General features: G+C 37.6%; 1 protein-coding gene across 2 annotated transcripts in view; it reads left to right on the top strand.

Moving 5' to 3' along the window:
- The window catches only part of parvaa (parvin, alpha a), a 32191-nt gene extending 18230 nt beyond the window's left edge, over positions 1 to 13961 (top strand). For both annotated transcript variants that reach the window (XM_022197333.2, XM_022197334.2), the window contains exons 6-13: positions 1912 to 2027; positions 2426 to 2484; positions 4408 to 4427; positions 4514 to 4575; positions 6145 to 6213; positions 7450 to 7551; positions 10932 to 11004; positions 11864 to 13961. In XM_022197333.2, coding sequence (XP_022053025.1) covers positions 1912 to 2027; positions 2426 to 2484; positions 4408 to 4427; positions 4514 to 4575; positions 6145 to 6213; positions 7450 to 7551; positions 10932 to 11004; positions 11864 to 11940 — 578 coding nt within the window. In that variant the 3' untranslated portion in view covers positions 11941 to 13961. The remainder of the gene's footprint in view (positions 1 to 1911; positions 2028 to 2425; positions 2485 to 4407; positions 4428 to 4513; positions 4576 to 6144; positions 6214 to 7449; positions 7552 to 10931; positions 11005 to 11863) is intronic.
- The last annotated feature ends 1988 nt before the right edge of the window (positions 13962 to 15949 follow it).

The following is a 15949-nucleotide window of genomic DNA, read 5'->3' as shown; positions in this document are numbered from 1 at the left end:
TCCTGAAATTTTTATAGCACAAAATATGAATATTTATAAAGATATTTCTGAAATTTTACCTCGATATATCAGACATTTCCTGAGTTAAATTTATTTGTTTTTATTACTTGTCGACCCATTTTGAGTCTACGTTATCTCAGGAACTATTGGAGATAAAAACCTGAAATTTTCTCGTTTTTTTCTCTGAATCTAATGGTTTTTTTTTTTTTTACTGTGGCTGCGTGTTTCTGAGTCGTGCTGCATTTAGAACTCTTTTAAATGAAGGACATCATCTCCCTCCTGCTGCCGTCTCTAAACATTCTTCACATTTTTCCTTTTCTGCTTTTAATGAACTCCATATGAATAACTCACCCTGAGCACTAACAAGCCGCATATTTTCTATTATATTTTAACATTTAAAGGAATTTACATTGAATTAAGAAGTTTTAAGAGGGCGAGGTTGTGTACCTTTGAAGCGATTTTAATAAAAAAAGTGACAAAAAATAAGAGAAATGCAGCAGAAAGCTGAGCGTGAAGAGCTTGGTCCGGTGAGCAACACGTCATCCGAACAAACAGGATTTACCTTTTAGACTGACAGAACAATCAGGATCGATTAAAGTCTCTGATTGAAGCCTGAAGGCAGAAACGAATCAAAGAGAGGAGCTAAAAGCCACCGTAAAACCTCAGAACTGACTTCTGATGGAAGCAGGGAGAAAAGTGAATTGATTGAAGGATTCTCCTGAAATAAAAGGAAGTCATTTACATTCCAGCTCATTCACGGAGAGAAGACGTCCGTTAGCCGTCCAAGGACGCAGCCTTAAGAACGGCAGATTACCTTTACCTGGTGAAGCTTCCTGCAGCCCAAACTGGACCGTCTGAGGTCCTGAGCTCCTGCATTTATATTCTTCCTGAAGCTCTACAGCCTCTTTCCATGTTTAGATCCATCAGGGAGGAATCTGATGTGCAGCACGAAGGCATCAAGATCACTACTTTCAGCAGGAAGAGCTTTAGATTCTGGGAAATAACTGTGTCTTATTTCCGTGTCTTATTTCTGTGTCTTTCAATTAACTTAAAATGACTCATGTTACTGTTAGCAACTGAGCTAATTAGCTAACTGTTCCCATCCCTTTAGGAGGCCAGCATGCTAACATTAAGTGATGCTAGCTACAAATGTGTGTTCTTAAAATATCCGTTGAGCTCATGGTACACTTAGCATCTCAGCTAGTTAGCATGCTAACTGGTACCAATATCGCATCACTGGACAACTTAAGATGAGTGTATAAAAGCAGGGCTAACCCTAACATGACCACTACCTTATTACCTAGCAAATCAGCTAACTTAGCATGATATTTAGCATGTTAGCATTTGGTTAAACTTGAATGTAAATTTAGATGCCAATGTAATCAAACTGTGAGCTATTTTAACTATCCGCCATCAGTGTGTGAATTGGTGAATGTGATGTATCCTGTAAAGCGCTTTGGATAAAAGCACTATATAAATACAACCATTTACCATTTACCATAACTGAGAAGATTTCAGGTTTTTTTTTATCATATTTAGCTCTGAGATGTTCTTATTCAAACGCAGCCTCAAACTGGGTTCACGAGTAGTTTAAAAATGCATTTAACTTGGGAAATATTTAATTTATCGAGCTAAAATTTCGCAAATGTGTTCATAAATAGTCTTATTTTTGTGCTTAAAAATCTAATGCGTATCAGAGATGGTCGAGAAGGAGTTCTAAGAAGCTTTCCGTGCAAAAGAAATGTAAAAATATGCTGATTTCTAAATGTTTGATTGATTTGAAAAGCCCAAAGAACAGCAGATGTGATATATTATTATAACTCATGTTTATTATTATTATTATTGTTATTTATGTGCAGCAGCTGTATCGTTTGTTTTTTGCTCCATGACTTTTTCTTCTCCCCTCGTTAGCGGTCCATGCTAAGAGCATCGTCGCCATCCTCCACCTGCTGGTGGCGCTGTCGCAGCACTTCAGAGCTCCAATCAGACTGCCGGACCACGTCTCCATCCAGGTGGTCGTCGTACAGGTGAGTTCTTAATGTTCCGTCATTTCTGAGCCTCAGAACTTCATCAGTCCAGCAGATAGAACCATGACATTTAGGAGGAGAAACACACCTGAGTTCTGGTAAAAACTGACACCAGATCAGTTTACATCCATCCAGGTGTCTCGGTTTGAAGACCAAATCTGATTTTTGTTATTGTTTTCTATAACCGTGAAGCCATGAAATAAGTGCTGAAGCACTTTGGCCAATTTTTGAGTAATTTTGGACAATTTCTTGTAATCATTTTGAGTAATTTTCATGTCATTTTGAACTTTTTTTTTTGAGTAATTTGTGACATTTCCAGTCATCTGATCCTGATTGATCCTCCATATCATAAGGATTTCTCACACACGTGTGCTCTGTTTTGTCTTTTTGTGTTTCAGAAGAGAGAAGGAATCCTTCAGTCCAGACAAATTCAAGAGGAAATCACCGGAAACACCGAGTAAGAAACAGCTCTACCGTGTACTTAAATATTTTAGTCGTCTGTTTTTACTTTTAGCGGGAATATTTCATCAGAAACCCTGCGTTCTTCTGTTTCAAAATAAATGTAGTTCTTCCCATAAACAGAACAAATCCTAGAATAGATAAATAATAAATATCAGTAATATTCTGTTATTTATATGATTATTTACCTCAGTTTTTAGGATTCTCATAACAACTGTGATACTATTCTAGTGTTTTATATCCATTTACTGATTTATGTAGCACTGTTTACACCGCTGCCGTGTACGTGAATGTTTTGCAGCAGAAACTTTAATTTCTTCTATTTCAAAGCACAGTGGCGGCAGCATCATGGTCCCATAATGGATAAATAGTAAATATCAGTAAAAATCTGTTATTTATGTATATTTTTGTTAGATTTTCATGCGTCTCATAACAACTGTAACACCTGTCTAGTGTTTTATATCTATTTACCCATTTATTTAGCAATATTTACTGTGTACCTGAATATTTTACAGTCCAAAGTTTATAGTATATTTTTGATAGATTTTCATGCTTCTTGTAACAGCTGTGAAGCACGGCTGGATAAATAAGAAATATCAGTAAAAATCTGGGTTATTTATATAAATTTTTGTTAGATTTTTATACTTCTTATAACAAAGGTGAAGCATGGTGGCGGCAGCATCATGGTCCTATAATGGATAAATAATAAATATCAATAAAACTCTTATTTATTTACATTTTTGTTATATTTTCAGCGTTTTTGTTTACAAGTGTGAAGCATGGTGGCGCCAACATCATGGCGCTACAATGGATAAATAATAAGTATCAGTAAAAGTTGCACATTCTTGTTATATTTCCACGTTTCTTACAACAAATGTGAAGCACGGCGGCGGCAGCATCATGGTCCTATAATGGATAAATAGTAAATTTCAGTCAAAATTTGTATCATTTGTGGACATTTTTGTTATATTTTCATGCTTCCCATAACAACTGTGTCACCGGTCCAGTGTTTTATGCGTTTTTCAGACAGATTTGTGCTATTTATTTATGTGTTCATGGACAGATTTGTGCTATTTATTTATGTGTTCATGGACAGATTTGTGCTATTTATGTGTTCATGGACTGGTTTGTGCTCTGCATTACATGGTAGTGCTTGTTTGCGGATCCTCCTGTTTGCCGTTAGCAGAAACGCTGTGAACAGACGACTGTTGTATCTGAAGCAGAGACGTGATGGCAGCCTTAGCGGAAGAATTAGACAATTTAAACGGCTCGCTGTTTGTCTCGCTGTGAGTTTGTCCTGCAGCCTGACAGCGGCAACCGGGGAGATAACGGCAGGCCAAGACACTCGTTTTGTCACGGTGGATGGACGGACTGCTAATAACACACACACACGGGTTATTACACCAGGACGGCTGCCCGGACCTGCCTGCCGTTGCCATCAGAGATTACACCGTGAACATGTGTGCCACTGACTGAGCTGCTGCCACGTCTTGCTGGCCTGCCCGCTGCGATATCTGGTCCTGGGGGGGACGTCGGCGTTCCCTCCCCTCCAGAACCCACCTGACCCTCTCCAGCAGCAGCATCCCAACGTTCCCACAGAAGAGCCGCTCAGCGACTCGTCTTCGTCCGTCCGGCGGCGCTCTGAGGTCGCTGCATTGTGCTGCAGTATGTCGCCGTCCCGCAGGTCGTTTCAACGCGCCGAGGTGCGCTATTGTTGATGGAATTATGAGACCCCAGCTACGTTATTGTGTTGTCATTTCTCCGACATAATCCCTCCGTCCTCCACATTCCTCTGCGATTGAGTTGGAAGCCTTTTATTTTCTCTTTATTATGAATATTCAGGTGTGAAATTGTCAATAAGCATAAGCTCCCTCCGTATTTATGACACGTTTTCTCTCTTTTCTTGTGTGTTTTTCTGCAGGGCTTTCTCTGGCAGACACGGTATGTTTTCATTAAGAACAACAACTATTGAACAGTAAGGTTAAAGTGTTTTCTGGTTCACCATTTGTTTTGTGTGTTTTCAACAGAGCGCGATGCTTTCGACACCCTGTTCGACCACGCTCCGGATAAACTGAATGTGGTCAAAAAGGTACCGAGGACTGTCAATTGTTGGCCAAAACACAAAACAAAAGCTTTTGTATTTGTCATTTAAGCCCTTACAATGTTTAGAAAAGATGGATGTAGCGTCAGTTTCTGAAAAGTGAAGCCTTTAACTTGCTGCATTACTTCTGACAACCAGCAGGGGGCGACTCCTCTGGCTCTAGTTACACAGAAGTCTATGACAACATTAGCCGACTTCTCACCTGAACATGTTAACATTTTACTCATAACTTCATGGTCTCAATCGCTAGTTTCAGATCTTTTTTAATACAATTTGCTGTTTATTTTGTAAATTATAGCACCTTTTAGAATAAAATTTATGGACGTAGCCTTTGGGTCTGAAAGTGAAACATTCAAACTACATTATTTCCAAATATTAGCTAAAATATTTTCGGTATTTAATCCATAGACTGTATATAAAAGATCTGAAAACTGAAACCTTAAACCTGCATTATTTCTAACAACCAGCAGGGGGTGACTCCTCTGACCTCTAACACTAATTCCAATTACACAGAGGTCTATGAGAATGTTAATCGACTTCTCACGTGATTTATTACCTCATTTAACTGATAACGTAATGGTCCCAATTGCTTGTTTAAAATCTCTTTAAATACAGAATTATGTGTATTTTGTGAGTTATGGAGCCTTTTACAATTAAATATTATCAAAAAGTTACAGAGGATTGTCAAATATTGGCTGAAATTCAAACAAAAGCTTCTATATTTGTCATTTAAACTCCCACAATGTTGAGAAAAGATGGACAGTTTCTGAAAAGGGAAGCCTTCATCCTGCATTCTGTCTAACAGTCAGCAGGGGGCGACTCCTCTTGTTGGAAAAATTGTCTGATTGTATAGATGAGAAATGAGAACTTCTATCTTGATTTATTACCTCTGTAAACATGTTCCTACTAAGTTTATGGTCTCTGTTGCTAGTTTAAAGTCTTTGCCAATACATCATGATGTTAATTTAGTAAATGATGTTTGTAATTAGAGGAAAATAAACATTAAAGTGGGGAATATTTTAGGACAACATGGAGGACGATATAACAGACGAGAGTGTAGTTACGCTGGTCACGTCTGGTTTGAAAAAAACAAGATGGCGACAGACAAATTCCATCGTCAAGGCTTCAAAAAGGTCACCCATTAGGCAGTTTTTGCTGCTTAATCTTAAAAGACAACTCCAGATTTTCTTTTTTGTGACATAATGAAATTACAGTGCCTAATTCAATCAAAAATACATATAAAAACACAAAATGTGGCATATTTGGGCTTTAAATCCATTGATTGAATATTAAAGATGGACATAGTATATTGGTCAAAAAAATGATGCTTTAAACCTGCATTATTTCTAACAGCCAGCAGGGGGCGATAAGAAACCCAGTTACATACAAGTCTATGACAAAAAAAGCCCATTTCTAAGTTGATTTGTTACCTCAGTAAACATTTCCTCAATACATTTATGATCTCAGTCGCTAGTTTCAAGTCTCCTTAATACAAGAAGAGTTTTTATCATATCTTATTACACTGACTGAGCTCAAATGTTTGTCTTGTTTTCTCAGACATTGATCACTTTTGTGAACAAACACCTGAACAAGCTCAACCTGGAGGTGTCTGAGCTCGACACACAGGTAAGTTACACACCTGTAAACGTACAGGGAAAAGCTGATGCTACACTGTATGAAGTATATATTAATTATTAATTAAAAGAAATAGAAAAAGATATAAACCACTAACATGCATGGTATTTAACTTATGATTTACTACTGGGTCGTCAAAACCGTTGACCCACTTGAGGAAGTTTTTTTTCTCACATTGTCACATCTGAGGAACTATTAAAGATAAAAACTTGAAATTTTCACAGTTTCTCATCATGTCACTGATTCAGGATCTGTAATATTGGACAATACATCAAATAATCTCTGTTTATATATTGAAATATGGAAAAAACGAAAGCCATCATGAAAGTTCCATCTTTAAGCACAAAACATCATGAGGCAGCCTCCACCATGCTTCACATCATGCTGCTGCCTCCACCATGCTTCACATCATGATGCTGCCTCCACCGTGCTTCACATCATGATGCTGCCTCCACCGTGCTTCACGTCATGATGCTGCCTCCACCGTGCTTCATATCATGATGCTGCCTCCACCGTGCTTCATATCATGATGCTGCCACCACCGTGCTTCATATCATGATGCTGCCTCCACCGTGCTTCACGTCATGATGCTGCCTCCACCGTGCTTCACATCACGATGCTGCCTCCACCGTGCTTCACATCACGATGCTGCCTCCACCGTGCTTCACGTCACGATGCTGCCTCCACCGTGCTTCATGTCATGATGCTGCCACCACCGTGCTTCACATCATGATGCTGCCACCACCATGCTTCATATCATGATGCTGCCTCCACCATGCTTCATGTCATGATGCTGCCACCACCATGCTTCACATCATGATGCTGCCACCACCGTGCTTCACATCATGATGCTGCCACCACCGTGCTTCACATCATGATGCTGCCTCCACCATGCTTCATATCATGATGCTGCCTCCACCATGCTTCATGTCATGATGCTGCCACCACCATGCTTCACATCATGATGCTGCCACCACCGTGCTTCACATCATGATGCTGCCACCACCGTGCTTCACATCATGATGCTGCCTCCACCGTGCTTCCTTTCATACTGTTTCAGGCTAATTAGGGATGATTGAGCAGAAGTTTGAGATTTATTGATCACAGTTTTCTAACTTGTAGAATCGACTGTTTACTGATGTTTATAGGACTAAATCTAAATGTTAACAGATCGCTGGTATTTAAAACTTCTTTTTAATCTTTCATGTGTCCGTCCCACTGCTTCAGTTTGCAGACGGCGTCTATCTGGTGCTACTGATGGGGCTGCTGGAGGGATACTTTGTGCCGCTCTACAACTTCTTCCTCACACCGGAGAACTTCGACCAAAAGGTAAAGTTGGATCCATTTTTCTGTCTCTGTCAGTCAGCTGAGAAACCAAAAAACTAGATTTTTACAGTCTCTTTCCTCTGAACTAAAAGGTGTTAAAATATCCACAGTTTGCTGTCTGGACCTAATCTAGCTGCATACATTGCAACATATTATCTCTGTTTTTAAACGGATATTTCAAAGTACGGCTTCATGTGTAACCATACTGGTAAACTGTGTTGGAATTCTAACCCATTTTATCTTTGGTAGGTGTGGAAATATGGATGTAAATGTGCTGAATTCAAACTTAAAGTTTTTTAATTAAAATGTTTTATTTACTGTTAGTTTTAGTCAAATTTGAATCATTAGCTTTTTAGTAAATACAAACATTTAATCTAGTTAAAAAAGAACTCTGAAACCTCGTTTAATTTGGTTTATTTTTATATCTTCTGAGGCTCCAGCTGAGGCTGTTTTGTTGTGTACAGTTACCATGGTTACAGCTGGTTGGAGCTTAGTGGGAAAAAAGTCTGGTTACTTTTTTAAATGAGCTAAACTTTAGTTTCTTTAATAGCCAGAGTTCTACTGTGAATATTTCCAGAGTTACAGATCCTTGAAGTAAATAGAAGTAGATCTAAATTTATCACTTTGTAAATTAATTTGGGATTTCTTCAAGTATTTCTGAGCTCATACATCCCATAATATTGATGTTCAGAGTTTTTTTCTTTTTTTTTTAGAAAGTAATGGTCTGAAATTGCTCAAGAATTGTCCTAAATGACTTTAAATGGATCCAGAAAGGCTCAGATCTGTTCAGAATGACACAGAAAATGGTCAAAATGACTCAGTTATAACTGAAATAATCCGGTCCACAGCGACTCTCAAAATGCCCAGAAACCGTCTGAAATTCATTTAAAGGTCAAAAATAATTCAAGAACTGTGGAAAATGATTAAAAGTTTCAATAAAATAAACCAAAGAATGATCAAAATGACTCAGAAATTGTTATAAAAACACTTGAAAATTGTCCAGAATTGCCTGAAAACTGTTTTAAAAAATCCTCCAAAGATGTTGATAACGGCTCAAAGAATTGTTCAAAATTAGTTGAAAGTTGTCCAAAATAACTCAAATTTGTCCAAATTTCTCAACAATTGTCCGAAATGACTCACAAATTGTTCAAAAAGACATGAAAATTGACCAGAATTACGCAAAAATTGTTCAGAATCACTGAAAGAATTGTTCAAAATTGCCAAATTTGTCCAGATTTTCCCAAATATTTCCCAAAATTACTCAGAAATTATTCAAAGATTCCTGAAGTTTTAAATAAATTACTCACATTTTTCCAACATTATTTAAAATTTGTCTCATTTTTATTTCTAAACACGTGGATAAATTGTTAATAAACTGATTTGTTTGCAGTTTTTACCAAAACTCGTGTGTAAATTGGCCAATTTACATGAAAAAAACTTTCCAAATGTTTTAATATTTGTCAAAAATTACTCAAAAAATGCTCAGAATTATTAGTCAGTCCCAAAAATAACAAAACCTTTCACAATGACTCAGTATTTCCCAAAATCATTCAAAAATTGTTCAAAAGGACCTCGAATTTTGTCCAAAATGATACAAAATTGTCATTTTGATATAATATCCAGTTTTCAAAATTACAAAAATGTTTCCAAATTTCTCAGAATGACTCAGAAGAGTTCAAAAAGACATGAAAGTTATCCAGAGTTACTCTACAGCTGGTGAAAATGACTCAAAAAATGTTCCAAATGTCTCAACGAGTCGATCAAAAGTACGTGAACTTACAAAAAAATCATCCCAGATTTCTTTTTTTTTGTCAAAAATTGCTCCAAAAACTGCTCAAAGTGACACAAAATTGTCCCAGATGTCTTTAAATAATTTATCCAAAGAAATAAAAGCCTTTCAAAGTGATCAAAATCTCCCCCAATGACTCTAAAATGACATTTTCTGCGCCTTATTTCGGTGTGGTCTGGAGGTCTTCCAGCCCAGCGTGGCCGTCCTCCTCTGATCCTGTAGAAGATGACTGAAGAATCCAGAACCCAGTCAGAATGAACCGGTGGAAGATGTTTTAATAACGCTGTGACCTCGCACAGAAAGCTGCAGGAGGATCAGGATGCTCCTCCTCCAGGCTGGACCTCCCTCCACTGCCTCCCTGTGCAGCAGGAGATTACAGATGCTGTCGGCTCTGCTTCCTCTTGTCCAGTCCTCGGTGCCCATTTTCTGCTGGCAGCTCGGCGGCGGCTGCTGGCCAACACCCAGACAAAAGGCTGCCGAGGCGTCTGCTCCTGCAGCAGAGGAGGACGGGCTCCGGGGACGACGGATGGCATTTCTGGAGCTATTGAGAGGACGGCTAGCTCCCAGCGCCTCCTCACAAACCAGCATCGATCCAGGAGTGGAGGTCACAACCAGAGACGGTTCACGGCCTCCATTCTCACCCAGATAAAAAAAGAAAAAATAACAGTGGAGCAAAATGCTGTAAGAAAAGGCTTTGATCGGTGTGTTCTGTTAAAGGTGAAACAGGACTAATTATCAAAACGTTCATGTTGAGATAAAAACCAGAGCAAGTGACACCAGGAGTCTCCGTAAAACCCTCCAAGATGTTCAAAAATGGAAACTGTGATGCTGAGAAGAGCTAAATTACTCAAATGTTTTTTTTAAAAAGCCTTTAGATATGTCCAAAATGAATCAGTATTGTTCAAAATGTCATTAAAATTGTCCAAATTTACATGAAAATTGTTTATTAACTTAAAAACGCTATAACTTTACTGGAAAACGTCTTCAAAATTACATAATATTTACCCCAAATTACCCCAATGTGTCCAGATTGATCCAAAACTACACAAAAAGACACCAGTCGTCGACGTAAAACCCTCCAAGATACTGAGAATAGCTAAAGAAGCTTTATTCCTCCTAAATATGAAAATATGGGACATGGACAGTGAAGTGTTTGTTCACTTGTCTAGAATTTCTCCATAGTGTTAAAAATAACATGTAAATTGTTCAAAATTACTTGAAAATTGTTTAATAACCCAAAAAGTCTCTGAAAGTCGTTAAAACTTCTTCAAAAAGGCACAATAATTATCCCAAAATGGCCCAGATGTGTCCAAAACTGAACCAAAAAATGGCTCTACATCAGAGCAGGTTTATTCTTCAGACTGAGGCCCTGGATGGATTCAAACTGATCTGGGTCAGTTTTTACCAGAACTCAGATGTTTCTCTGCTGGACTGATGAAGTTCAGAAAAAGTGCATTAAATGTCTGATAATCTGGGCCCTCCTCTGTGGACGTGAAGCAGCTGGAAGTGTTTGTGCTGCTCCCACTGAACAGAGGATTTAGTCCGTGTTCCATGTATGTAACGTGTTCAGACATCTCCATGTTTCTGTCCTCAGGTTCACAACGTGTCCTTCTCCTTTGAGCTGATGCAGGACGGAGGTCTGGAGAGACCAAAGCCTCGACCTGAAGGTACGACGACCGCTTCTAACGCTGCTCTGTAACCGTATGAAGCTAGAAAACGTTTGTTATTCATTTCAAAAGCACTGAAGAACCTGCAGTCAACACGTCCGACATGTTTTAAACGCTTATAAAATACATAATCAAACATATTAAGCTTGGTTCTTAGCCAAGACTAAGCTGAAAATTATTTAATCAAAATCTGTACGTTTTACACACAGAGTCAAAGATTTGCTGAAAATAAACAGATGAGTAGTTTGGGGACTGTGGGAAATTTGATAATTTGGTGATTTTTTTCCAGTTTCTGGCTGATAAATGGTGTCAGTTTTACCATTTTTTGAAGATAAAACGAGTTTCATACCTAAATTTTGGTGCTGATTCTAATTTTCGAGGGTAAAAAGCTCCAATGTGGACATAAATATATTTATACACACGCTGATTTATCCATCAGAGCCTTTTGTAAAATGATAAGTAATCAGATGTTTTTTTTCTGGCTGCAGCTTTAAGAAAATTCTGTTAGAAATGTGAAAGAATGTCAGCCACGGGCCTCATCCAGACTCATAAATGTGATTTAATTTGTAGAATTTTTCAAAATAAAATCCACTGATCTGTGTTTGACAGTGAAACGCTGCAGACTGACGGTTCACATCCACCACACTGTTAGAAAAACAACATTATTGAAGCTTAAATTCACCGAAAAACTGCAGAAAATAAATTCTAATCAGGTCAAAGCGGCTGAATGAGCTCAAAGGCTCTTTTTTTCTCCTCGTTGACCAAAACTAAAGCCTCCTGTGGTGGACTGAGGCGGTGGAGCTGAACAGGACGCAGCAGGTTCAGTAAACTCTTCTGTTTTCCTCTTCTTTTCCTTCAGACATTGTGAACTGTGACCTGAAGTCGACCCTTCGCGTCCTCTACAACCTCTTCTCCAGGTACAGGAACGTCGACTGAGCACCAAGAGGGAACAATTTATCAGACATGGACCACGAGCTAACGCTAATCTACATGTTCTTATTGTTTTTATTCCGTTTTTAACTGAATGCATGCGTCACATTTCACTAAACCACCTAAAGACTGTCTTTTATTTTGAAATTCCTGCAGACATTTGACTTGTAGAATCCAACTGACAGTGAAGAACTACAACTTTATTTCCGTTTAGAGATAATCCTACGATGATTTAAGCCTTGAACAACCCTTTATCTGTATTTATTGTACATTTTTATACTCTGGTTCCATCTTCCTGCTGCGTTCTGTCGCTCATTAAGTGCCTTTATTTAAATATTCCAGCTCCTCCTCATCTAAACGCTCCACGTTTCCTACTTGAAATATTCGACCAAAACTCCGTAGCGTCACACTTTTAACCTCCTGCTTTTTGTATTTTATATTCTGAAATGTTTCTCATCAGTTTGTGTCGTTTCAGATCCACAGGCTCTGATTTATTCACTTTATTTGTTGTTTGGGACCCAAAACTAACTTCTGTAGAATGTTTTGGCTGAATTCTGAGGATTTCATGTTTTCAGACTTGGACGTTTTTGTTTTTTCACCTTGAAAAACCAGCTGTGGAACCATTTTAATGGTTCAATATCTCCAGAAATAAAACTCCTGCAGCCATGAAATGTGGTTTAAACTCAGACGGGACAGTTTACAGCAGATTATAAGGATTGAATGGATCCAACAGAGAACAAACGTTGAATTATTGGTCCTTGAAAATGGAAGAAAAGTTTCAGATCATTCAATCCAGGCTGGTCTAGTGTCTCCATAAAGTTCCTGTATATCTATGGATGGATCCATGTTTCTACTAAAATACAGTCTTTGGTCGACATTTCACCAAAAACGACTGGAATCTCGTCCAAACTGGCTCAAAATTGGTCTAATATAAGATTTAAAAAATGGTCCATAATGATGCGAAACTTACTCTTAAAAGAGGTGAGACTAGCATCAGTAGAATCTGATGTTTACACTTGAAATCTTTCCAAAATGAATCAAAATTGTCCAAAATTACTTGAAATTTGACCAAAATATCAATCTAACATTTCTTAAAACCTGTACGAAATGACAGAAATTTATCTAAAATAAGATAAAGATTGTTTATAACCAATCAAATCTGCTCAGAATTACTCAAAATTTCTCTAAAATTACATTAAAGTGTCCAAATTCACAATAATGAATAATTATTGGTCATTGAAAATTTAAAAAAAACAACTAAATTTCCAATCCAGGCTGGTGTAGTGTCTCCATAAAGTTCCTGTCAGTGTTTATCTATGGATGGATCCATGTTTCTGCTAAAATCCAGTCTTTGTTCCACATTTGACCAAAGATGATTGGAATCTCATCCAAACTGTCTCAAAATTTGTTTAAAATGAGATAAAGAATGTGTGAACTGACCACCATTTAGACCACCTTTGTCCTATTTTGAACAAATTTTACGTGTTTTGTCAAAGTTTTCGGTCATTTTGAATGAGTTTGAGTCACTTTGGACCATCTTTGTCTTATTTTACACAAATTCTGACCAATTCTAGACGAGATTTAAGTCTTCTTTGGTGAAGTGTGGACCAAAGACTGTATTTAGTAGAAACATGGATCCATCCATCTATAAACACTTACAGGGACTTTATGGAGACACTAGACCAGCCTGGATTGGAGGTTTTTCCCTTTTTGCCCATTTTTTCCTCTTGGATCTAAACTGTTCTGTGTTTTCACCATATTTCATGTCTGCAGGAGTTTTATTTCTGAACATTAAAACGGCTTCACAGCTTTTTTCTTTTTAGTTTTCCAGGTCTGAAAACATGAAATTCTCTAGATTTAACCCAGTTCTTTTCCAGAACTTAGTTCTTAGGTCCCAAACAACAAATAATTCAAGCAAATCTTAGCGGTGGATCAACGTTTTCCTGAACTGAGACAAACTGAAGCTTCAGTTCTGTTTGTTGGAGACGTTTCTGTAAAACAATTAAAGTTTGACTGAACAAATCAAACGTCTGTCACCTTCTGCTTTCAAAGCACAGCAAGCTGCCCACACGTCCTCTCTGTTCATGTTTTAATGCATTCAGTTCAGCCTGTAAAGAGGAATCCTTCTTCAGAACACCGGCTCCAACACAACTTTACCTCCACAAGTTTCTTTCTCTTAATGGAGTCGGACTGTTGGAAAAAGTTTGAGTCACTTTGGACCGTCTGTGTCAGATTTTGGACACATTTGAAGCCTTTTTTGAAAGTTTTTGGTCATTTTGGACAATTTTGTATCATTTGGGGCCAATTTTTAAATTCTATTTTACACAAATTTTCTGCAACTTTAGACACATTTGGAGTAATGTCAAACGAGATTCAAATCATCTGTGGTGAAATGTCGACCAAAGTAGAAATATGGATCCATCCATATAGATACACTTACAGGAACTTTATGGAGACACGAGAGCAGCCTGGATTGGAGCTTTAGCATTTTCTTCCATTTTTCAGGGTCATTAATTCCTCATTATTGATATTTTCTACAATTTTGAATCATTTTATACCATCTTTGTCTTATTTTGGATAAATTTGAGGTCTTCTATGGAAGTTTTTTTTGTCATTTTAGTTGAGTTTGACTCATTTTGAACCCGTGTTAAGTAACTGTAAAGTTAAAGAAAATAATTTTCAGGTAATATAAGACAAGATTAAAAAACATCTTTGGTCAAAATGTTGACCAAAAACTGAAGATTTTGCACTTTTTTCCATTTTCAAACATCAATAATCATTCATTTTTGTTATTATAGTCAATTTTTTTGTAATTTTTGGCCATCTTTCTGTGACTTTGTACAACTTTTGAGTATTTTAGGACAAGTTTCAAGTCTTTCTTGACACTTTTGAGTCGTTTTAGACTGTTTTTATCTCAATTGGGACACATTTCAAATGATTTCAGACGAGATTCAAGTCAGCTTTGGTGAAATGTCGACCAAAGAGTGTATTTTAGTAGAAATATGGATCTATAATACCAACCTGGATTGGAAATTTAGCATTTTTCTTCCATTTTTAATGGCTAATAATTACTCATTATTGTCATTTTGGACAATTTTGAGAAACTTTAGACCATCTTTGTCTCATCTTTCAGAGATTTTAAGTGTTTTGGGACAAGTTTTATGTCATTTTGAATGAGTTTGAGTCATTTTGTGGCATCTTTGTCTTATTCTGGACAAATTTAAGGTCTTTTATGAAAGTTTTTGGCCATTTTAGATGAGTTTGAGTCATTTTGGCCCGTATTTTATCTTATTTTACACAAATTTTGAGCAATTTTGGACAAGTTTCAGTTTCTATCAGACAATATTTAAATCATCTTTGGTGAAATGTGGACCAAAGACTGTAAACATACGTCCCCTTCTGCTTTCAAAGCAAAGCCAGCCGCCAACACTTTGTCTCCGTTTATGTTTTAATGCATTAAATTCAGTCTGGAGTTCAGCGGCTGAACAGAGGAATCCTTCTCCAGAACAGAAATTGGGGTCAGATTGGCTCCAATTTTGTCGGCGCAGAGAAGACAAGTGAACCTCCACAACAATTTTCTTTTCACTAAATGGAGTCGGACTGTTGGAAAACGCCGAGTGAAAGCTTTGTGAATCGGTGCCGACCCCAAACACAGACTGAAATAGATCGGACCGTCACTGAAAGGATGAAAAGCTTCATTTTTATCCTCACTCATTCCACAATAGGCTGTGAGGAGAAAAGGCGACGGTGTGCACACGTGTGTTGTTGGTATTTTCTGTGTTGACGTGAACAACACGCTGCAGAGGCATTCATGCGACTGCTTTCAATCAGTTTAGTGTTTTATGAATTCTCTCCGGTCCTTAAACACACCGTGAGGGATGACTGTAGAACCGAAATTTAATTTACAACCGGTGACAAAGAGCTCAATGAAGCCTGATTATTTTGGAACTTGATATTTCACCCTTAATAAACTCTTAAAGTAATGTAAGGTATGTTATCTGTCAGTATATTATCT

This window comes from Acanthochromis polyacanthus, chromosome 8 (genome assembly GCF_021347895.1).
Source record: "Acanthochromis polyacanthus isolate Apoly-LR-REF ecotype Palm Island chromosome 8, KAUST_Apoly_ChrSc, whole genome shotgun sequence".
NCBI classification, from domain to species: Eukaryota; Metazoa; Chordata; class Actinopteri; family Pomacentridae; genus Acanthochromis; species Acanthochromis polyacanthus.
This window is presented reverse-complemented; position numbering and strand designations above follow the sequence as displayed.